The 25606-nt window shown below is 40.6% G+C and overlaps 1 protein-coding gene and 1 long non-coding RNA gene across 2 annotated transcripts; one reads left to right on the forward strand and one right to left on the reverse strand.

Moving 5' to 3' along the window:
* actr8 (actin related protein 8) lies at nucleotides 1-22540 on the reverse strand. The gene is made up of 13 exons (XM_029723466.1): nucleotides 22403-22540; nucleotides 21858-22028; nucleotides 17535-17645; nucleotides 16148-16252; nucleotides 15829-16002; nucleotides 11865-11958; nucleotides 10372-10504; nucleotides 6170-6323; nucleotides 3306-3401; nucleotides 1463-1603; nucleotides 1060-1333; nucleotides 653-816; nucleotides 1-482 (listed from the first exon to the last, which is right to left on the reverse strand). The coding sequence occupies exons 1-13, from the start codon at nucleotides 22538-22540 to the stop codon at nucleotides 339-341; spliced, it is 1899 nt and encodes a 632-aa protein (XP_029579326.1). The 3' UTR covers nucleotides 1-338.
* On the forward strand, nucleotides 21972-23913 carry LOC115168315 (uncharacterized). The gene is made up of 2 exons (XR_003870655.1): nucleotides 21972-22206; nucleotides 23697-23913. It is a non-coding gene; the product is annotated as an uncharacterized LOC115168315 (long non-coding RNA).
* The last annotated feature ends 1693 nt before the right edge of the window (nucleotides 23914-25606 follow it).

The raw sequence follows: 25606 nt of genomic DNA on the forward strand, positions 1-25606 counted from the left end.
TCCTTCAAGAAATAAGTATGTTTTTAATCAAATGTAACATCCACAATGCCAGAAGGAGGAAACTGGGAACAAAACAACTATTGAAAACATCTACCACATAGGCAGCAGTTAAACTGTCAGAAAGACATGCAGTTCACGTTACACTACACAATATAAGGTACCAAGAGAGAGATGTTTGAAGCCTATGAGGGTCAGTGCCCAGGTTAAGCATTTGCCTTATATTGTGTGTCCGGCAGTCTTTCTCTGTGAGTAGTACCTGTGCCAGTGTTTTACTGTCTAAAGTAATGGGCTTCTCCCTCTGTGCTCCCTTGTTCCAGTGGGATGTAGTCTGGGGTGGTTCACCAGACAAACGCAGCCCTCTCCCTCAGCATGCGCACACCAAAGCGCTGCCACTCCCTCTGGTGGATCCACATCTCCTGGGTGGTGTCCAGGCAGGCAAGCACCGCTCCTCCCTTCCACGAGATCAGGCGAGGGTCCATGTCCTGAAAACACAGCCATTAAAACACCTCTGCTTGGAGCGACACACAAACTCCTGCAAGATTGCATTTTATACCCACTGTGTTAGACTAGATATAAATACCTGGTCTTCTGCATGCCTCAAGACCAAGTTAGTCCACTGTAAAGAAGCCAGTGTACGTAGAAGCCAGTGTACCTTGGGTCGTGTGATGACCTCCACGCTCTCCACCACCCTGCGGAAGGAGGGGGGCATCTTGTTGAGGATGCGGTGCTGCAGGAACTCCTGGGCTCTGTGAAACAGCAGGCCTCCCCCCACCACCAGGATGGAGCTGTACATCTTCCTCTTGGTCTCGTCAGATGCTGGGCACAAACAAAATACACACAAAACCTAACATTCCCATATCAAAACATCCAACATCTGGAAACCACTCCTTAGAATTCACAATTTACCCTCACTTCATAACAGAATAATGAATATCATGTCCAAATGTTTTATCAATATCTTATGTTTATTATTTAGTGTATATTACCTCGTGTTTATGGTAGAATAAAACAAGATACTGTATTATAGGACAGAGTTTTGAAGCAGGGTATTTTGCTTACCACAACAATCGATGCTGTGCAGGATGGCTTTGTCCAAGCCTAGCGCTTTGCCCTCAAACTGGGTCATGGCAGTCTTCCTGGAGAGGAGTGCTGAGGGAGGCTCCTCCATCTCTGCTCCCCCCATAAGGCAGTCGTTCTGGGAGTGTCCCAGCTCCACATCCTGGCCATGGGCACCACCTCCACGTTCTGAGGGGTCCCCACCCTGGCTGCTCAACTCCCCCTCGAACCCAGGCGGCTTGGGAAGGGATTTACGCTCTGCTGAGGCTTTAGAGGACTGAGCATAATAATGGGAGAGGGAGGATGAGATGGAGAGAGGAGGAAAAGGGAGAGATGGAAACAGAGAGAGGGAGTATCAGCCAATCAGATAGTTCTAATAGGATGGAGTCAGGTGTTCCTAGACTACCTGGTCCTGCTTGCTCTGGGTTCCCAGTAGGTAGTGTTCATCATGTGGGTCCTCTGGGTCACCCTGAGATCTGTGCTGCAAGGAGGTCATTTTCTGGCCCACTATCCCAAATGTGGTGGGGTAGAACAGGGCCATAGGAGCCTGAGGTACACAAACAACACATTGTGAGAGCATTTATTATGTAATATTTATTATTGTCATTATAGTATAGTCATTATCAAAATTGGGCTTCAAAACCACAATCATCATCATCCGCTTTACCACTGACAGCCCTTCCCTGACTGGGTGTGTAGACATGAAAATAAAGGAGAGCCGCACACTCTAAGAGCTCAGATGCAAAAATGTAATAACCAACGTTTCGACAGGCAAGCTGTCTTCATCAGGGTATAATCACAAACACTGCAGGGTGACTCGTTTTATATAGTGTCAAAAAACACACAGGTGTCTGTAATCATGGCCAAATATAGCATAATATCATTGGTTAATTCTCAAATATTAAAATTACATACAAAGAACATACAAAAAAACAAATGGCTAGCATACGATCATAGATTCAATTTAGACTACATAAGCCTACAAACAATTACAATGGCAAAGTCACAATAGTCACAAGAAGGGCTTCAGATCAAAGTCTACGCTGAGACTGAAGAGAGCAAGGGTCTTTAAATTAAAGATCCAGGCAGCCTCTCGTTTTAACAATAAATTATCGAGGTCAGCCCCTCTCCTAGGGAGGGTGACATGTTCGATGCCAATATAACGTAGAGACGAAATCGAGGGGTTTGCTTCCAAAAAGTGGGCTGCAACTTTTTCAGGGTCAGTCTCGCAAAAATAAGCATTCTTGCGTTCTAACTACCCACTATTCAAAGTGCTCTGAACAAATTAAGGGAATCGTTCACAAACATTGGCACATTCTAAAATGCGATGATAGTCTCAGTAATGTGTTTTCGGACCTTCCCTTGGTCGTATTCTCGCTGGGCAGAAATCTCATTTACCACCCCAAGATATCCCTGAACAACGTCTATTTGCACCCCTACTGGATGGAAACTACAAGTGTAATGGCTGCTCAATGCAATGGCACTTGTAAATGTAGATCCTTCAAACACCTCCAAACAGGGAAACAGATCCCAATCAAAGGTGTTATCACGTGCTCCACTATGGCAGTTATTTATCTTATAACTTGTCCTTGTGGTAAAAATTATGTGGGTAAAACAAAGCGCAAATTAAAAGTACGAATCTCAGAGCATCGTAGCACCATTAGGTGCTTGGGAAGTGACTTACCCACTTTTTGGAAGCAAACACCTCGATTTCGTCTCTATGTTATATTGGCATCGAACATGTCACCCTCCCTAGGAGAGGGGCTGACCTCGATAATTTATTGTTAAAACGAGAGGCTGCCTGGATCTTTAATTTAAAGACCCTTGCTCTCTTCAGTCTCAGCGTAGACTTTGATCTGAAGCCATTCTTGTGACTATTGTGACTTTGCCATTGTAATTGTTTGTAGGCTTATGTAGTCTAAATTGAAAATATGATCATATGCTAGCCATTTGTTTTTTGTATGTCATTTTAATATTTGAGAATTAACCAATGATATTAGGCCATACTTGGCCATGATTCCAGACGCCTGTGTGTCTTTTGACACTATATAAAACGAGTCACCCTGCAGTGTTTGTGATTATACCCTGATGAAGACAGCTTGCCTGTCGAAACGTTGGACATTACATTTTTGCATCTGAGCTCTTAGTGTGCAGCTCTCCTTTATTTTCAAGTTTTCCACTCCGCTAGCCAGCACCTCCCCTAAATAGGTGTGCGTTTCTTTTTCCTCTAGATGGGTGTGTATACATACCTGCAGTTTCTCATCCCCAAGTCGAACCTGGTAAAGAAGTGCAGGGGACTCTGGGAAACGGGTGCGGAACTCGTGGTCTTGAAGCCCAGAGATGTCCTGGAGAAAAAGGGGAAAGAGCTGAGCATGTAGAAAAGGGGAATCTATCAACTTTTATTCCTACATCCCCCTTCTTCAGTAACACACCTTATTCAGCTATGGCCTTATAGCCCAGACGGAAGACCATGATTCATTAGTTGGCCATTTGAAACTGGCATGTTGTGATGGAATGATATAAAAGCCAGGACCATACAGTTCGCACTTCAAGACCAGGGTTGGAGAGTCCTTACATTGAAAAGTGCACCAGGGACTTAGTTACTAGGGCACACCATAGCAGAAACGAAATCAAATTTTATTTGTCACATGCGCCGAATACAACAGGTGTAGACCTTACAGTGAAATGCTTACTTACAAACCCTTAACCAACGATGCAGTTAAGAAAATACCTAAAAAAGAATCGATAAGAAAAACAAATAATTAAAGAGCAGCAGTAAATAACAATAGCGGGGGTATATACAGGGTGTACCGGTACAGAGTCAATGTGTCAATGTGCGGGGGCACCGGTGTCGAGACAATTGAGATATGTACATGGAGGAAGGTTTGTTTAAGTGGCTATGCATAGAAAATAAATAGAGAGTAGAAGCAGGGCGGGTGCAAATAGTCTGGGTAGCCATTTGATTAGCTGTTCGGGAGTGTTATGGCTTGGGGGTAGAAGCTGTTTAGAAGCCTTTTGGACCTAGACTTGGCGCTCTGGTACCACTTGCCGTGCGGTAGCAGAGAGAAAAGTCTATGACTAGGGTGGCTGGAGTCTTTGACGATTTTTAGGGCCTTCCTCTGACACCGCCTTGTAAAGAGGTCCTGGATGGCAGGAAGCTTGGCCCCGGTGACGTACTGGGCCGTACGCACTACCCTATGTAGTGCCTTGCGGTCAGCGGCCGAGCAGTTGCCATACCAGGCAGTGATACAACCCGTCAGGATGCTCTCAATGGTGCAGCTGTAGAACCTTTTGGGGATCTGAGGACCATGCCAAATCTTTTCAGTCTCCTGAGAAGGAATAGGTTTTGTTGTGCCCCCTTCACGACTCTCTTGGTGTGTTTGGACCATTCTAGTTTGTTGGTGATGTGGACACCAAGGAACTTGAATCTGTCAACCTGCTCCACTACAGCCCCGTAAATGAGAATGGGGGCGTGCTCAGTCCTCTTTTTCCTGTAGTACACAATCAACTCCTTTGTCTTACGCCACATGATCAGATCTCTGACCTCCTCCCTATAGGCTGTCTCATTTTTGTTGGTGATCAGGCCAACTACTGTTGTGTCATCAGCAAACTTAATGATGGTGTTGGAGTTGTGCCTGGCCGTGCAGTCATGAGTGAACAGGGTGTACTGCAGGGGAATGAGCATGCACCCCTGAGGGGCCACCGTGTTGAGGATCAGCGTGGCGGATGTGTTACTACCTGGGGGGCGGCCCGTCAGGAAGTCCAGGATCCAGTTGCAGAGGGAGCTGTTTAGTCCCAGGGTCCTTAGCTTAGTGAAGAGCTTTGAAAGCACTATGGTGTTGAACGCTGAGCTGTAGTCAATGAATAGCATTCCCACATAGGTGTTCCTTTTGTCCAGGTGGGAAAGGGCAGTGTGGAGTGCAATAGAGATTGCATCATCTGTGGATCTGTTGGGGCAGTATGCAAATTGGAGTGGGTCTAGGGTTTCTGGGATAATGGTGTTGATGTGAACCATGACCAGTCTTTCAAAGCATTTCTTGGCTACAGACGTGAGTGCTACGGGCCGGTAGTCATTTAGGCAGGTTGCCTTAGTGTTCTTGGACACAGGGACTATGGCGGTCTGCTTGAAACATGTTGGTATTACAGACTCAGACAGGGAGAGGTTGAAAATGTCAGTGAAGATACTTGCTTGGTCAGCGAATGCTCGGAGTACACGTCCTGGTAATCCGTCTGGCCCAGCAGCCTTGTGAATGTTGACCTGTTTAAAGGTCTTACTCACATTGGCTGCGGAGAGTGTGATCACACAGTCATCCGGAACAGTTGATGCTCTCATGCATGTTTCAGCGTTACTTGCCTCGAAGCGAGCATAGAAGTTATTTAGCTCGTCTGGTAGGCTCGTGACACTGGGCAGCTCTCGGCTGTACCTCCCTTTGTAGTCTGAAATAGTTTGCAAGCCCTGCCACATCCGACGAGCTTCAGTCGGTGTAGTACGATTCGATCTTAGTCCTGTATTGACACTTTGCCTGTTTGATGGTTCGTCGGAGGGCATAAGCTTATAAGCTTCCGGGTTAGAGTCCCGCTCCTTGAAAGGGGCAGCTCTACCCTTTAGCTCAGTGCAAAGGTTGCCTGTAATCCATGGATTCTGATTGGGGTATGTACGTACAGTCACTGTGGGGACAACGTCCTCTATGCACTTATTGATAAAGACAGTGACTGATGTGGTGTACTCCTCAATGCCATCGGATGAATCCCGGAACATATCCCAGTCTGTGCTAGCAAAACAGTCCTGTAGTTTAGCATCTGCTTCATCTGACCACTTTTTTCTAGACCGAGTCACTGGTGCATCCTGCTTTAATTTTTACTTGTAAGCAGGAATAGAGGATAGAGTTATGGTCAGATTTGCCACATGGAGGGCGAGGGAGAGTTTTGTACACGTCTCTGTGTGTCAAGTAGAGGTGGTCTAGAATTGTTTTACCTCTGGTTGCACATTTAACATGTTGATAGAAATTCGGTAAACATAACTGTTTCTTACAATGGAGAAGTTAAAAAAGCTCCTCCCTATTTCAGGCTGTTTTCTTCCAATTGATGCCTTATGAATATGATGTTTAAGTACCTGGTCAAGGTGGCAGAAGGTCTCTTTGAGCTGCTGCAGCAGGATGCAGTCCACCCTGTTGGAGAGCTGACACTCCCTGTAGGGGAAGCCTGCCCTCTGCAGGAGCCAGAAGAAACAGCGGGTGACATCAGCGCCCCCGTATGCCAGACACAGCCTGCAGGAGGACAGACACATGTACAGTCGTGGCCAAAAGTTTTGAGAATGACACAAATATCAATTTTCACAAAGTCTGCTGCCTCCGTGTCTTTAGATATTTTTGTCAGATGTTACTATGGAATACTGAAGTATAATTACAAGCATTTCATAAGTGTCAACGGCTTTTATTGACAATTACATGAAGTTGATGCAAAGAGTCAATATTTGCAGTGTTGACCCTTCTTTTTCAAGACCTCTGCAATCCGCCCTGGCATGCTGTCAATTACCTTCTGGGCCACATCCTGACTGATGGCAGCCCATTCTTGCATAATCAATGCTTGGAGTTTGTCAGAATTTGTGGGTTTGTGTTTGTCCACCCACCTCTTGAGGATTGACCACAAGTTCTCAATGTTATTAAGGTCTGGGGAGTTTCCTGGCCATGGACCCAAAATATTGATGTTTTGTTCCCCAAGCCACTTAGTTATCACTTTTGCCTTATGGCAAGGTGCTCCATCATGCTGGAAAAGGCATTTCGTCACCAAACTGTTCCTGGATAGTTGGGAGAAGTTGCTCTCGGAGGATGTGTTGGTACCATTCTTTATTCGTGGCTGTGTTCTTAGGCAAAACTGTGAGTGAGCCCACTCCCTTGGCTGAGAAGCAACCCCACACATGAATGGTCTCAGGATGCTTTACTGTTGGCATGACACAGGACTGATGGTAGCGCTCACCTTGTCTTCTCCGGACAAGCTTTCAGAAAGGGTATTCCTCAGAAAAAATTACGTTACCCCAGTCCTCAGCAGTCCAATCCCTGTACCTTTTGCAGAATATCAGTCTGCCCCTGATGTTTTTCCTGGAGAGAAGTGGCTTCTTTGCTGCCCCTCTTGACACCAGGTCATCCTCCAAAAGTCTTCGCCTCACTGTGCGTGCAGATGCACTCACACCTGCCTGCTGCCATTCCTGAGCAAGCTCTGTACTGGTGGTGCCCCGATCCCACAGCTGAATCAACTTTAGGAGACGGTCCTGGCACTTGCTGGACTTTCTTGGGCGCTCTGAAGCCTTCTTCACAACAATTGAACTGCGCTCCTTGAAGTTCTTGATGATCCGATAAATGGTTGATTTAGGTGCAATCTTACTGGCAGCAATATCCTTGCCTGTGAAGCCCTTTTTGTGCAAAGCAATGATGACGGCACGTGTTTCCTTGGAGGTAACCATGATTGACAGAGGAAGAACAATGATTCCAAGCACCACCCTCCTTTTGAAGCTTCCAGTCTGTTAGAGTGAGTGATCTTCAGCTTTGTCCTCGACAACACTCACACCTGTGTTAACGAGAGAATCACTGACATGATGTCAGCTGGTCCTTTTGTGGCAGGGCTGAAATGCAGTGGAAATGTTTTGGGGGGATTCAGTTCATTTGCATGGCAAAGAGGGACTTTGCAATTAATTGCAATTCATCTGATCACTCTTCATAACATTCTGGAGTATATGCAAATTGCCATCATACAAACTGAGGCAGCAGACTTTGTGAAAATAAATGTGTCATTCTCCAAACTTTTGGCCACGACTGTACACAGAGCATCTTTATTACTAGACTGATAAGTTACAGATACATTTTTTACTTCCGATACAACCCTACTGTGCACCCTTCAATTCCCCAGTGGAAAGTTCAAACCTAGTGTGTACACTTCAGTTCAAAACCTTCACAGACAACCAGGGAGGGAGTGCTCACTTCTACTCAAATCAAATTTTATTGGTCACATACACGTGTTTAGCAGATGTCATTGCGGGTGTAGCAAAATGCTTGTGCTTCTAGCTCCAACAGTACAGTAATATCTAACAGTTTCACAACATATTCCCAAAATATACAAATCTAAGTAAGGAATGTATTAAGAATATATATACATATATGTCAGAGCGGCATTGGACTAAGATGCAGTGGCATAGTATAGAGTATAGAGGTCGACCGATTAATCGGAATGGCCAATTAATTAGGGCCGATTTCAAGTTTTCATAACAATCGGTAATCGGTATTTTTGGCCACCGATTTGTCGATTAAAAAAAAAAAGAATAATATTTTTTAACTAGGCAAGTAAGTTAAGAACACATTTTATTTTCAATGACGGCCTAAGGAACGGTGGGTTAACTGCCTTGTTCAGGGGCAGAACAACAGATTTTTACCTTGCCAGCTTGGGGATTCAATCTTGCAACCTTACGGTTAACTAGTCCAACGCTCTAACCACCTGCTTTACATTGCACTCCACGAGGAGCCTGCCTGTTACGCGAATGCAGTAAGAAGCCAAGGTAAGTTGCTAGCTAGCATTAAAAACGTATCTTATAAAAAACAATCAATCAATCATAATCACTAGTTAACTACACATGGTTGATGATATTACTAGTTTATCTAGCCTGTCCTGCGTTGCATATAATCGATGCGGTGTGCATTCGCGAAAAAGGACTGTCGTTGCTCCAACGTGTACCTAACCATAAACATCAATGTCTTTCTTAAAATCAATACACAAGTATATATTTTTAAACCTGCATATTTAGTTAATATTGCCTGCTAACATGAATTTCTTTTAACTAGGGAAAATGTGTCACCTCTGCAACAGAGTCAGGGTATATGCAGCAGTTTGGGCCGCCTGGCTCGTTGCGAACTGTGTGAATACTATTTCTTCCTAACAAAGACAGCCAACTTCGCCAAACCGGGGATGATTTAACAAAAGATCACAATCGTTGCACAACTGTACCTAACCATAAACATCAATGCCTTTCTTAAAATCAATACACAGAAGTATATATTTTTAAACCTCCATATTTAGCTAAAAGAAATCCAGGTTAGCAGGCAATATTAACCAGGTGAAATTGTGTCAGTTATCTTGCGTTCATTGCACGCAGACTTAGGGTATATGCAACAGTTTGGGCCGCCTGGCTTGTTGCGAACTAATTTGCCAGAATTTTACGTAATTATGACATAACATTGAAGGTTGTGCAATGTAACAGGAATATTTAGACTTAGGGATGCCACCCATTAGATAAAATACGGAACGGTTCCGTATTTCACTGAAAGAATAAACGTTTTGTTTTCGAGATGATAGTTTACAGATTCGACCATATTAATGACCTAAGACTCGTATTTCTGTGTGTTTATTATATTATAATTAAGTCTATGATTTGATATTTGATAGAGCAGTCTGACTGAGCGGTGGTAGGCACCTGCAGGCTCGTAAGCATTCATTCAAACAGCACTTTAGTGCGTTTTGCCAGCAGCCCTTCGCAATTCTTCAAGCATTGCGCCGTTTATGACTTCAAGCCTATCAACTCCCAAGATTAGGCTGGTGTAACCGATGTGAAATGGCTAGCTAGTTAGCCGGGTGCGCGCTAATAGCGTTTCAAACGTCACTCGCTCTGAGACTTGGAGTAGTTGTTCCCCTTGCTCTGCATGGGTAACGCTGCATCGAGGGTGGCTGTTGTGGATGTGTTCCTGGTTTGAGCCCAGATAGGAGCGAGGAGAGGGACGGAAGCTATACTATTACACTGGCAATACTAAAGTGCCTATAAGAACATCCAATAGTCAAAGGTATATGAAATACAAATCGTATAGAGAGAAAGTCCTATAATTCCTATAATAACTACAACCTAAAACTGCTTACCTGGGAATATTGAAGACTCATGTTAAAAGGAACCACCTGCTTTCACATGTTCTCATGTTCTGAGCAAGGAACTTAAACGTTAGCTTTTTTACATGGCACATATTGCACTTTTACTTTCTTCTCCAACACTTTGTTTTTGCATTATTTAAAGCAAATTGAACATGTTTCATTATTTATTTGAGGCTAAATTGATAGTATTTATGTATTAAGTTAAAATAAGTGTTCATTCAGTATTGTTGTAATTGTCATTATTACAAATAAATAAAATGTAATAAAAATAATAATCGACCGATTAATCGGCATCGGCCTTTTGGTTCTCCAATAATCGGTATCGGCTTTGAAAAAATCATAAATCGGTCGACCTCTAATAGAGTACAATATATACATATATACATGAGATGCAGGATGCCATATACACACCTGGAGTTGCGGTGAGACACCCCGTCCTCCACACAACACAGACTGGTCTTCTGGTCGCCCACGTCCACCACACAGGCACTGCTCAGGCCACTGCCGAAGGTAGCGCACACAGACTCCTGGTGGACTACGATTGCTGCAGACCAAGGAGTGACAATCAAGTTTCAATGTCACATACACAAGTACAAGTACAGCTAAATGCATTTCTGGCCAGCTCTAAACCCAACAATGCAGTAATCAATAACAATGCTATACTAAACATAACAATGTAGAACACAAACACAAGAAATATAAATAAAAATAACAAAAAAAATAAAGTAAGCAAGCACACTATATACAGGATCAGTTCCAGTACCATATTTACTAGGGGTGTGCCAAGTAGCCAGACAAAACAAGTATCCTACCAGATATGGGCAAATTTCTGGATAAAATTATGGTCCAAGTATTTTTTGTAATGATACAAGATGGGAAAAATAAATATTTTCTGGTGCCAGAACACATCTTTCTCATGTCAGTCAGTAATGTGAGAGGTTCTACGTGGTCTAAATAACTCCACTGGCTGTCTTTAAAGAGAAGGGCGGGCTGTACTTGATCATGCTGCTCTGATTGGATAAGAGTGAAGCTGTATTTCTCCATCCACTTGGTTCATAATTTCACCAGATCAATTTTCCTTGCATGTTTTTGGTCTGATCATTCAGATTGCTGAAGCCTGGCTACTACTATGATAAATCACATTGCAAGGACATGTGCATAATATCTAACAAGCAGGCAAGGGTATGGAGAAAAACAATTAAACGCTGATGAGCATTCTGCCTGAGTAACAGCAAGCATGGCTGCCTGTTGCAAGTTGAGGACACACAGACACACCTATCTGCCCGCTGCTCCTAATCTGCAGCTTTTTTTACAGTGAGAACGTGCAGGAGGTACATTGAACGTGCAGGGAGGTACATTGCCAACATCTACTTAACACTTCATTTTTTTCAGATCACGAGTATCATCCGATCCGACTATTAAATGTCAACTTACGTATGTGATAGAAGTAAATATGTATTTATTTTACCTTTATTTAACTAGGCAAGTCAGTTAAGAACAAATTCTTATTTTCAATGACGGCCTAGGAACAGTGGGTTAACTGCCTTGTTCAGGGGCAGAACGACAGATTTGTACCTTGTCAGCTCGGGGATTCGATCTTGCAACCTTTCGGTTACTAGTCCAACGCTCTAACCACTAGGCTACGCTGCTGCCCCAAAGGGAAAGGTGACTAGGCATCAGGATATATGATAAACAGCAGCGTATATGATGATTGTATTTCAGTGGGTGTGTGTAAAGTCAGTATAAATGTATGTGCATATTATGTGTGTGAGCAAATTATGAAGTGAGTGTTTGTATGTGTGAAGGGCCCTGTAAGTGTGCATAGACAGTGCAACAACAAAAAAACATGAATAATACAAGGGTGAACTCAGGTAGTCCGTGTAGCCATTTAGTGTGTATTGTACCTGAAAATCCCATGTTGAGCAGCAGCATGTTGACCAGTTCCTTGATGTGATGCCTGTTATAGATGTCAGGGACTAAAAGGATACATCTGTAATACTGCCAACCCAACAAACAAGAGGAGATTAGATCAGAATACAGAATAAAACTGACAGCTGATCACAACATTGTCTCTGCTACATGTTATGAGTTGTTAGGTTTAGTCAGGTAAAAAAAAATATATACAGTACCAGTCAAAAGTTTGGACACCTACTCATTCAAGGGTTTTTCTTTAATTTTACTATTTTCTACATTGTAGAATAATAGCGAAGACATCAAATCTATGAAATAACACATGGAATCATGTAGTAACCAAATCAAAATATATTTTATATTTGAGATTCTTCACAGTAGCCACCCTTTGCCTTGATGGCAGCTTTGCACACTTTTGGCATTCTCTCAACCAGCTTCATGAGGTAGTCACCTGGAATGATTTTAATTAACAGGTGTGCCTTGTTCAAAGTTCATTTGTGGAATTTCTTTCCTTCTTAATGCATTTGAGCCAATCAGTTTTGTTGTGACAAGGTTGGGGTGGTATACAGAAGATTGCCATATTTATGGCAAGAACAGCTCAAATAAGCAAAGAGAAACAATATTCCATCATTACTTTAAGACATGAAGGTCAGTCAATCCAGAAAATGTCAATAACTTTGAACGTTTTTTCAAGCGCAGCCGCAAAAACCATCAAGCACTATGAGGAAACTGTCTCTCATGATAGGGATATTTGTATAAATGGTTACAATGTGTATCGCACTGATCGAGTTAAGAAAGGTGGGGGTGTGGCTATACATGTGAAGAATAAATTCCTTGTGAATGTGGCAATGTCTGAAACTATTTGTAAACAGTTGGAATTTCTTGCTTTGAATCTTGAGATTTCAAAGGGTCTCTCTATAACTGTGATTGGCTGTTATAGACCCCCCTCTGCTCTCAGTGATGCATTTTCTTCTCTGATGAACCTCCTGTCTAAACTTCTTTACAGTGAAATTATCTTGATTGGTGATCTCAACTGGTGTTGGTTAAAGCCGGTGTCTGATGATTTGTAAATGTTTTGTAATTCTATGAATCTTACCCAGTTGATTAACTCACCCACCCACCCAAATCTCCAGAGAAATCTACCCTGATTGATTTTATATTGACAAATGTTCCACATAAATATTCTGTGGTTGGTGTTTTTTGTAATGATTTAAGTGACCATTGCGCTGTTGTTGCTTTTAGAAATCCTAAAGTTCCTAAGACAAACCCATGCTTTATTCGTAAGAGACATTTTAAGAGTTTAATAAGCAGGCTTTCTTTCGTGATTTGTTTTATTTTGACTGGAGCAAGATTGAGCTTATTCCTGTGGAAACCGCCTGGAAATTCTTTCATGATGTTTTCTTCCAAATAGGAAGCAAACATGCCCCATTCCACAGGTTCAGGGTTAAAGGGCGGGATAATCCATGGTTTTCTGAGCTGTCTTGTATTATTCACAAACATAATCTAGCCTGGGCTAAAACAAGGAAAACATGTTCTGATGCTGATTAGCTTATTTTTAGGCAGCTACAAAACATGTGTTATTTTCTTCTCAGGAAGGCCAAATCTGAATATTTTGTGTCTGTTACCACTGATAGCCTTCTAAAACTTTCTAGGGTCATTCAGGTTATTAGGTCTATGTCTGGTAATGGTAATGTTAATGAATTACCGTCATGTGTATTGAAGGACTCAGTTGCTGTATATGACAAAACTGAAATGCTGAATTGTTTCAATGCGCACTTTGTATCATCTGGTAGGCTGTTTGATTCAGTATCCTCTGTCTCTGTACAACCTTGTGTGGATGAACCAGTGAGAGCTGGTCAAACTATTAGCTTTTCGCCATTCTCAGTGCAGGAGGTACATAAAGCCCTGAAATAATTAGATCAGAGAAAGCTTGCAGGTCCTGATCTTTTGGATCCCTGCTTTTTTTAAACTGGCAGCTGATTTCATAGCTGAACCACTTACATATCTGTTCAATTTAACTCTGGAATGTAATGAAATTCCAAAGATCTAGAAATCAGCATTTGTCCTACCACTTTTAAAAAGGGGAAGATCAACTCTTTTAAATAATTATAGGTCAATCTCAAAGCGGTCACCCCTGGTGAAAATACATGATTTTATCAATGTATCAATCGGGCTTCAAGAAGAAGCATAGCACAATTACAGCAGCCATAAAAGTTTTAAATGATATCACTGAAGCCCTTGACAAAAAACAGCACTGTCTCACTTTTTATTGATCTCTAAGGCTTTTGATACAGTTGATCATGCTATACTGAGGCAGAGATTGTCGAGCGTAGGTCTTTCGGCGCATGCAGTTGCATGGTTTGCTAACTATCTGTATGATAGAACTCAGTGCACTCAATTTGATGAGCTCATGTCTGTTAAATTGTCTGTCTGTAATGGTGTGCCCCAGGGCTCTGTACTTGGTCCCCTCTTATTCACTATTAATATAAATAATTTAGACAAAAATTTGCAAAATGAGCAACTTCTCTTTTATACTGATGATACTGTTATTTATTGTTGTGCTTCGTCTTTCACAAAAGATTTCCAGAAGTTGCAAACTGCTTTTTATACTGTTCAATTGAAGCTTATCCTCACCCCTTACAAAATACTTTTAAACTGGAAGAACTTGTCCCGATTGGTGTTTTTAAATCATTGATGAAGGATTTTGAGGCCGATTCCCTGACCTTTTTAATTTGCCGTTTTATGATTTTGTTATACTCATGTGAATGATATGTTTTTTTACTAGATTACCTGTAGTTTTTCTTGTTGTCTGTCTGAAATTGTGTAATGACTTAGTGCTGCCTATCTTGGCCAGGATGCTCTTGAAAAAGAGATTTCAAATCTCAAATGAGCCCTTCCTGGTTAAATAAAGGTAAAAAAATAAAATAAAACGAGGACCGCCATAGGAAAGGAAGACCCAGAGTTACCTCTGCTGCAGAGGATAAGTTCATTACAGTTACCAGCCTCAGATTGCAGCCCAAATAAATTTTTCACAGAGTTCAAGTAACAGACATCTCAACATCAACTGTTCAGAGGACACTGCGTGAATCAGGCCTTCCTGGTTAAATTATGGCAAAGAAACCACTACTAAAGGACACCAATAATAAGAAGAGACTTGCTTGGGCCAGAAACACGAGCAATGGACATCAGACCGGTGGAAATCTGTCCTTTGGTTCCAACCGCCGTGTCTTTGTGAGAAGCAGAGTAAGTGAACGGATGATCTCTGCATGTGTGGTTCCCACCGTGAAGCATGGAGGAGGTGTGATGGTGCTTTGCTGGTGACACTGTCAGTGATTTATTTAGAATTCATGGCACACTTAACCAGCATGGCTACCACAGCATTCTGCAGCGATACGTCATCCAATCTGGTTTGTGCTTAGTGGTACTATCATTTGTTTTTCAACAGGAAAATGATCCAACACACCTCCAGGCTGTGTAAGGGCTATTTGACCAAGAAGGAGAGTGATGGGCTAAGTCAGATGACCTGGCTTCCACAATCACTCGACCTGAACCCAATTGAGATGGTTTGGGATGAGTTGGACCACAGAGTGAAGGAAAAGTAGCCAACAAGTGCTCAGCATATATGGGAACTCCTTCAAGACTGTTGGAAAAGCATTCCAGGTGAAGCTGGTTGAGAGAATGCCAAGAGTGTGCAAAGCTGTCTTCAAGGCAAAGGGTGGCTACTTTGAAGAATCTCAAATAAAAAACAAACATATATTTTGATTTGTGTAACACGTTTATGGTGTTACTACATGATTCCATGTGTTATTTCATAGTTTGATGTCGTCACTATTATTCTACAATGTAGAAAAAAAGTAAAAAATAAATAAAACCCTTGAATTAGTAGGTGTGTCCAAACTTTTGACTGGTAATATTCAGGCACTGTAGTGTGAAGTGAGCCAATTGTCTGTCCTGTACCTTGAGGTCTTTTAGTGGGATTTCCAGTTGTTTCTGGATGACGTGGCTCCAGATGGCCTCCAGATCGGCCAGGACAGCAGTCAGAGAACCCCCTACATCGCCGTGCACGTTGAGCTGCCCCCTGCTGATGGGCCAGTGCACGTTGTAACAGTCAGTGGGGTTTACATACAATGCCTGCCAATAGGACAGAGGGGAGAGAAAACAAAGCGGGAGAGGAGGGAGAAATCAATGTGACAAATCGACAAAGGACTTATATACTAAAAACAATTTCTGAAAGTGACCTGCATGCATTGTGTCCAGATGTGCTGTACTCCCTCACCTCCTCTCCCACCAGGTGCTCTGGATGGTGTGCTGTGTTGGTCCACTTCATCCTGGAGCTAGAGTCCAGACCTGCTGGTCGAATCAGTCTGTTATAAGACCTGGCCTGCAAGACACACCATCAAACTGTTGTTCACGAGCTGCCGATAGGGTGACCACATTTAAAATACCCAAATGCGGGACAACACGATGATTTTGGCAGGACAGTATAGCCTACATGAATACAAATGTTGTCATAAATGCTCAAAATTTGTACCGACATATGTTGCTTATTGAATATCATTACAGAATATACATCCTCAAATTGCAATGTTTGCCCACACATATTGTCTCAAGAAAATGTTATATTTTTAATACCCGTCAAATACCCAGTTAGGCATACATACTCTCAAAATAGGCCATCACTACCGTCAATCGTGAATGATGATAATTATTCAGGTTTTACCTGTGAAACATTCAAACTGCATCTGCATGCCAATCATTTGATCTCAATCAGTTTTATGGGAATATGCATTGAGCTTCTTCCATTACTTTTTTGTTGTAAATTAGAGCATATAGTGTTAAACTACTCCGCCTTCCTGTATTTTTGTTGTAAATTAGAGCATATAGTGTTAAACTACTCCGCCTTCCTGTATTTTTGTTGTAAATTAGAGCATATAGTGTTAAACTACTCCGCCTTCCTGTATTTTTGTTGTAAATTAGAGCATATAGTGTTAAACTACTCCGCCTTCCTGTATTTTTGTTGTAAATTAGAGCATATAGTGTTAAACTACTCCGCCTTCCTGTATTTTTTTTTCAATCCAAGCAATTTCTGCCTGGTGCCGCGCGCTGTTGAGTTTTGGCCGCATAAGAAAAACAATGTGAATATTCTGCTAACCATCCTAAAAATAAATGACTACGGTGGTGTTTTGGAATAACAATAATGTTACACTAGGCTATTTTTTGGGGTTATATAGAACACTAATTCATTTGTATGTGATATTCCAGGGCATTGATTTAGCTTTGGTCTAACTTTACTAAACCAGCACCATTGTGAAAAGTGTCAGAGCAACGTTCTGGCAGCACTACACCCCTGCTCCCGTTGCACCGAACAAGCTAATTGAAGCACACTTATCCTACTTTTTTGCCATGAGCAAAACTTGGTGACGCAGAAACAGCGCAGAGACTGTAAGAGACAGGTTGGAATGTCAGACTGAAATACGGAACAAATCTACCTTTTTTTGTAAATTAGTGGTGTTTGAATTTGTTGATAAAATGCAGGACATGATTGTTTGTAGAACAAAATCTGTGACTGTCCCGCACAATCAGGGACATGTGGTCACCTGATCGTGCTGCAGAACAGACATACACACAGGCTACATATTTTTTGCACATACAACAACACACACCTGTTCAGCAGACACTGGCGTCCTCCGTACGCCATTGGACATCTTCTTTGACCAGATCGCCTGGTCAACCATTTTGAGACCATTCTGCCTCTGTTCATTACTCTCTGGTTTCTTTGTAGAGAGAGAGAGTACACATTGGAGGATTATAAGGGCGACAGTGTGCATTTGTGTGTGTTGGTAGGGGGTCAATTTCACACCATATGTATTGAATTCAAAATCAAATAAATCGTGAACATGAAAAATAAAGTTGAGAATGTAAACATATACTCAATACTCAACATCATTATCTCACCCGTCCTAAAAAATATATGTTTACATTCTCAACTTTATTTTTCATGTTCACGATTTATTTTATTTTGAATTCAATACATATTGTGTGAAATTGACCCCCTACCAACACACACATATTCACACTGTTGTCCTTATAATACTCCAAAAACAAAACAATTAAAAGTAAAATGTACAGAATTGTAAACAAAAAATAAGACATCAAAAGCAAAACCCCAAAACGTGTAAGCAAATCACTTAAAAGCGAGAGCAAAACTATGACAAATGATTTTATAACGAATGCAAAAATAGTTTTTGCATTCCAAGCAACCAATACTATTGAATACATTTTACCTACACTCTAGACTGCATGTACTACCTTTTCGTTACGCTACTCGTATCTTTCCTTTCGATGTCTGTTTCTTTTCGATCACTGACAGTCTTTTCGATTGCGAGTTTTGGCATTATTTTTCCGTGAAGGGCGGGGTATAGAGGGACGGGTAGACAATAAGTCTCCATTGGTCCACTAGTTTTGGAGTGACGGTTCGTCTTAATCCAATCAATGAACATGATTAGTAGGCAATAGAAAAAAAGCCTGTCTAAGTAGACGGTCTGAGTAGAGGTAAAAATACTGCCTGCAGTCCTGACGGATCATAAAGTCATATGGTTGACTGTAAGAATGTGCAGTAATGATGGTAAGAAATACTCTGGTGGTTATTGGAAATTAAATAACTCATTGTTATTGCATGATGACTTAAAAAATGTGATTAAGAATCTAATTTATGTTTACTGGAGTTTAGCTACATCTAATGCAGAATATGGGAAATATTGGGAACTTCTGAAATTTAAAATCCGCTCAGCCTGTATTACTTATGGAAAACGGCTTGCTTTAAGAAGGAGAAGTGAGGTAGCTGAACTCTCTAAGACAACTGCGGATATCACAGAAATTGAGCATCTTGATCATAATGAGAAAGCTAAATTGAATGATTTACAGAATCAACTAGATATATTGTATGAGGAAAAGGCTAGAGGAGCTTTCATAAGATCCAGAAAACAATGGCTTGAAAAAGGTGAAAAGAACAGTAGATACTTTTTTAATTTGGAAAAGAGGAGGGGAACTCAACACACTTCGGAAACTTAAGATTAATGGGGTTACCACTGAGGATAGAGAGTTGTTATCAGAATTTACCACTAACTTTTATGAGAATCTTTACTCCTTAGACAACAATTTGAGTGACTAAGGATCTCGTTGATTGTATAGAGAATGTTAATTCGGTTAGTGAAGAACTCAATCAGTCTTGTTGCCAAGATTTATCCATTATGGACATCCAGTACAGGGTTGCTCAGTTAAAAAATAACAAATCTCCAGGTTGTGATGGATTAACCTCTGAATTTTACAAAACCCTCTCTGAAGAAATAGCACCTTTTATACTTGAAACCTTTAAGGAGGCTATAAAGAAGGGAGAACTACCTGCCTCTCTGAAGCAAGGGGTTAATTCTCTTATACCTAAACCACACAAGGATCTCTTAAATATTGATAATCAGCGTCCAATCACACTCCTAAATAACAACTACAAAATTATAGCCTTAATCTTTGCAAAAAGGTTAAAGTCTTGCTTGAATGATCTGATTGATGAATGTCAATCAGGGTTTATGAAAGGGCGCCATATATCTAATAATCTGAAGCTGGTGTTAGACTTGGTTGAGTATTGTGATCTATTGGATGACTTACCTGTTATCCTATTTTTGGATTTTCAGAAAGCATTTGATACAGTAAGTCACAATTTTATCTTTGATCGTCTTAAGCATTTGAAGTTTGGTAGTTTTGTTGTTGATGCTATTAGAACTCTGTATAATGGTGGCAATAGCTGTATCAAACTCTGTCATGGAACTTCCTCAAGGTTTAACATTTACAAAGGAATACGACAAGGTCTTTCTCCAATTTTATGCTCATTAGTTCATAAAAGTCCATTTGAAGGCATTACATTCCAGGCCAGAGAGATCAAGATATCCCAACTGGCGGCTGACACCTCACTTTTTTTTAAAAATGTGTCACAAGCTAGATTAGCATTGGATATCGTGAAGCAGTTCTCCAAAATCTCAGGTTTAGTATTACATCTTTCCAAATGTGAGATGTTTGTTCTGAAAGGAGCTGTCAATCCAGCATATTGTAACATCTCTGAAAAAGATACTGTAACCTACCTCAGTGTAAAGATCACCAAAAAATCTTAAGGCTGTGAATGACCTTAATTTGAACCCTGTAACTGAATCTGTCAACATCAAAAATATCCTCATGGTTAGGGAGGGATTTAAGTCTTAATGGAAGGGTGCTTTTATCCAAAGCTGAGGGGCTATCTATTGACATTCCCAAATCCACTTGCTGTACCTTAGATAGGCTATTGTACAACTTCATATGGAAAAACAAGCCACATAAGATAACATCTCTTTATCACCAACAGGGTTTGGGATGGCGGTCTAAATGTCTTAGACTTCACTCTCTTCAATCAGATATCAAAGGTTAACTGGATTAAAAGGTACATAAAAAAATACTCAGTTTCTGGAAAATTATACCTCATTTTGTTTTTCAGAAGTTTGGAGGGATTAATTTTTTACTACAATGTCCATATATTGTGGGTAAACTTCCTGTGAAACTGGCAGCTTTTCACAAGCAGGCTTTAATGTGCTGGGCTTTGTTGTATAAACACAACTTTTCACCTCATAAATGTTTTATATGGAACAATGGGTCGATATTATATAGAAACAAGATGTTATTTTACCATAATTTGTTCTCAAAAAACATTGTCCTTGTCAGCCAACTAGTTAGTATTCGTGGGAATCTATTTACGCTGAGAGAATTTATGGAAAGATACAACTTTGAGGTTTCAAGCAAGGAATATGACACTGTTATTAAAGCTATACCTAGTGGGATAAAAACTTTACTTCAGAATAATGCATATTTTGGAATATCTCTGATTGTAAGCGATATCCAGGTGAATGGCATAGGTCTACTAGATACGAAATTCAACAATCGTTTATTAAGGGATATTTCTACAGGAAGTCTATTCCCTCTGCGATATTGTGTTGGAATTCATCGTTTGATGTAAACCGCCGCCGTGCTTGGCTCACTCCACACAAATGTATGGTGACCAATAAAGTAAAGGAGATCTCCTTTAAGATAATCCATAGATTCTATCCGTGTAATTGCTCGATTCCTAAATATATACCTGATGTTACCAGTGAATGCAGTTTTTGTGAACTAGAAACTGAATCTATTGAACACTTATTATGTCATTGTTTATATAGTGAAGTGTTGTGGAATGATGTAAAACTATATCTTGGCCTCAAATTGCATACAACCATTGAAATTTCTAAGTTTGACATATTATTTTACTACACCGATTCCACAATTGAATGTGAGTATGTCATAAATCTATTTTATTAGGAACATTTTTCATACACAAATCAAAATTTATGAAGAAAAAGCCCCTTTTCTTAATTTTTTTATTTGATTTGGAAAACTATTTAGAGTCATTAAAACGTATACAAAACAAAATGTCAAAAAAATTATTCGCTACATGTCTGTATTTGAATTGATATAATGTGGATTCTTTTTTTTTCTTTTTTTCTCATTTCTTTGTGGAATCCCTCTGGCTATTATGTTTTGCATGTTACTGTTAATAACAAATAATAATAACAACAATTAAACAAACATCAAATCATAAAAAATACAAACAAAAAAGATAGCAAAGCAACAGACATAGAAAGAAATGTAGGAGTAGCTTAACCAAAATGTAGTACATGCGTAGGCAAAATGTATTCAATAGGATTAGTTGCTGGGAAAGTTTAACCTAAAACTATTTTTTCTTTAATAATTGTCAGAGTTTTGCTCTTGCTTTAAAATGATTTGCTTACAAGTTTTTAGGTTTTGATTTTCACCCGTCCTCAAAAATGTTTACATTCTCAACTTTATTTTTCATGTTCACGATTTATTCTATTTTGAATTCAATACATATGGCGTGAAATTGACCCCATATATGTTGGTCATTTTTGACTCACATTCAGGCCTTCTCTCACCAGCCATCCATCCTCATAACGGGGCTGGCACGTTTGTTTACGTCTGCGGGCTATGACGTGTGGGACAGTCGCAGGAAGCGTGTCGGTTGCTCTACCAATTCTCAACGTTTTCGATCCAGGGTGTAACACAACGATGAAGTTGCTCTGAATTTGCTGTGAAGGGAGATGTTTATGAAGACATATTGTGACCTTACAAGGAAGCAAACAGTACGGGGACTTCAAGACAGAATAACATTGGCATTGTAGTGTGTAATTGTGGGCTATTCTTTGGGTTCTGAAATCAGTTTTTTTATTTTAAAAAATGTGACGTCGGAGTTCAGTCCGCCAGCTAGTAAGTAGTGCCCACTCAACGCCTTCGTAAATCGTTGAGTCGGCAAGCTGCTAGCTAGCTAACATTAGCCCATGTGTAGCTGCCATAGCAGTCTTTGTGCAAACTAAACAACATTATTCCCATATAATTATTTAATATGTTCGTATTCGAATCTCATATCAATCCTTGGCCCTTTTAACGTTGCTTTGCAACTTACTTCTTGAAGAGGCTCTGGGATAACCGGTGGCGCGATTGGTCTTTTGATACCACGCTGTTCCTTTTCTTTCTCTTTCTCCTTCTCTCGCTCCTTTTCCTTTTCTTTGCCGTTTTCTTGCTCTCTCTCCGCTTGTGTCATTGTGGAGTGTCGTGGGCAATAAAGCTAAAACCAAATCTGTTTCTACATTAGTAGCTACTAAAATAACATCAGTTTGCTGGACAACCATGACTATTCCCATTGTTTTAATTTGGTGGCCGACCATAAAACGTAACAGGAAAAAGATCGTCCAATATCTACACGTAGCACACCAGAGAAATAAGTAATGTAGTGTATCGACCCTGGGTTTATAAGCGCGGAGGCGATAGCAGGCTGGACTTCGGGCTAGAAGGGCGAGGGTTCGAGACCTGCTCCCTGCCTGTTTCATTACACTGGTGTCAGAAGTGGGATTATATATATAGTATTCTAAATGGTATACAAGTGTGGATATTTGCCTATTAGTTCCAGGCCGCCGGAGTCTGGTCTGGAGCTTGAAGTCACGAGTTCTACTAGTGCGCAGCAGCCTACCGGTGCCAAAAGCTCTGTGGTCTGCCCTAGAAAGCTATGTAAATTAACAAAATGTATTTATGGCTGTAAAATTAGTTTATTATGATCAAGTTCGATCCCCACAGTGAATTATTTTAAAGTTCGCTACAAATCGAAATATTTAGGGTGTGTTTGTCTATCTACTCTGATTTCAGAGCATTCTTGTCTGAGAGTGTTAGATAACTGATTAATTTACAAATGCACAACACCAGTTGAATATGACCATGTCAGTAAACGTTGGCAAAAAACGTAATTAAATTGTTAAATAAATAGATAAAAAATACATTTTAGAAGTAAAAGAAATGTATTTAGTAACTTCTTATGGCCCCTTTAATGCAACAATACTTCTTCTATTACAATATCTATTTTCCTCTTGTGCTAATGATGAGTTCACACAGCAGCTCATCCTCAGTATTAAAGTCCAGACTATCAAACCTAGAATAAACTGTAAATAGGTCAGACTCTGCAAATACAATGCAATGCTTCTTTTAATTGAACATTGGGCTCAATGTCGTTGGTTGGTAGTCCAGAAAGGGATTTGTTCCCTACAATTTGCGATCCTCTTCAGTCCCATTTTGGGTCCACTATTTTACAGTTATGCTCAGTTCTGACACTCTCCCTACTTATTAATCACTATATTTGCCACAACTTTATCATTCATGTACTTTTTATATTATGTATATCCTAATATGCACTTTTGTTTCCCTTCCAGAAAACACAAACATTCCTACCTACCACAGCCATCCTACAGGACTTGAAACAACTACTAAGCCTCCACTCCAATCCCTCCATTCAAACCCCTCATGTGCCTCTGTATTCCTGTTTTCTCAGTGTAGTAAATATCCAATACTGAAACCCTTTTGATTTCATTGCATTCTCACTGATGCAGTACTACCCTGAACCAATTAAATAAAACTAAGTGTACTGAAGTTGTTGCTATACTGCTAAATCTGTTCAGTCATAACTACAAGTGCTACTTTGTTTGCAGCCACTAGTCATACGTGAATAATGTATTCTGTAAAAATAATTACAATACGTAATGCACTTGCTCTTCAGTAAAGTTCTGGCAATCTTATGTTGGAAACCATATTCAAGGAAACCTAGTTGCACATTACTTATGTAAATTATAACCTGTTTCTTGAACACCAGTAATTTTGTAGGACAAGAATGACTGTAAGCTTTAGACAATGTCTCTGTCACAGGTTTCCGGGTTACAACATCACCTGTGATGGTTAAATGTTCAGAGTAATTGGTATGACACAGGCATAAAAAAAATCAATGAACCCTTAGTGGGCTTCATCCATCTCTGGAGATCACACAGTGGAGATACTCTGATTGGTGTAAAATGTGTGGAAGAGATGATGACTAGTTGTAAGTAAGCATATTTTAGTGGACTAACTATATACCCAAGTCCTCTTAAAATTTGACAAAGACACAACTTGTTGATCAAGCTAAATTATACAGTAAACCGGGTTGCTAGCCGGTTCACAATACTAGCTGCCATCATATTTCAAGCTTTCGATTAAGCACAGTGCTTGCCTGATCTGTCTCCCCTTTTCCCGGGCACGAAGATTACATACAGTAGCAGACTAAAGTTTAGAGACATCTACTCATTGAAGGGATTTTCTTTATTTTTTATATTTTCTAAATTGTAGAATAATAGTGAAAACATCAAAACTATGAAATAACACATGGAATCATGTAGGAATCAAAAAAAGTGTTAAATCAAAAATATTTTAGATTCTTCAAAGTAGCCATCCTTTTCCTTGATGACAGCTCTGCAGACTCTTGGCATTCTCTTAACCAGCTTCACATGGAATGCTTTTCCAACAGTCTTGAAGGAGTTCCCACATATGCTGAGCACTTGTTGGCTACTTTTCCTTCACTCTGCGGTCCAACTTACACCAAACTATCTCAATTGGGTTGAGTGATTGTGGAGGCCAGGTCATCTGATGCAGCACTCCATCACTCTCCTTCTTGGTCAAATAGCCCTTACACAACCTAGAGGTGTGTTAGGTCATTGAAAAACAAATGATAGTCCCACTAAGCTCAAACCAGATTTGATGGCGTATCGCTGCAGAATGAAGTGGTAGCCATGCTGGTTAAGTGTGCCTTGAATTCTAAATAAATCACTGACAGTGTCACCAGCAAAGCACCATCACACCTCCTCCATGCTTCATGGTGGGAACCACACATGCAGCGATCATCCGTGTACCTACTCTGTGTCTCACAAAGACACGGCGGTTGGAACCAAAAATCTCAAATTTGAACTCATCAGACCAAATGACATATTGCCACCGGTCAAATGTCCATTGCTCGTGTTTCTTGGCCCAAGCAAGTCTCTTCTTCTTATTGGTGTCCTTTACTAGTGGTTTCTTTGCAGAAATTTGATCACAAAGGCCTAATTCATGCAGTCTCCTCTGAACAGTCGCTGTTGAGATGTGAATGTTACCTAAACTCTGTGAAGCATTTATTTGGGCTGCAACTTCTGAGGCTGGTAACTCTAGTGATCTTATCCTCTGCAGCAGAGGTAACTCTGGGTCTTCCTTTCATGTGGCCGTCCTCATGAGAGCCAGTTTCATCATAGTTTTTGCAACTGCACTTGAAGAAACTTTCAAAGTT

Source organism: Salmo trutta, chromosome 30 (genome assembly GCF_901001165.1).
Source record: "Salmo trutta chromosome 30, fSalTru1.1, whole genome shotgun sequence".
In the NCBI taxonomy this organism is placed as follows: domain Eukaryota; kingdom Metazoa; phylum Chordata; class Actinopteri; order Salmoniformes; family Salmonidae; genus Salmo; species Salmo trutta.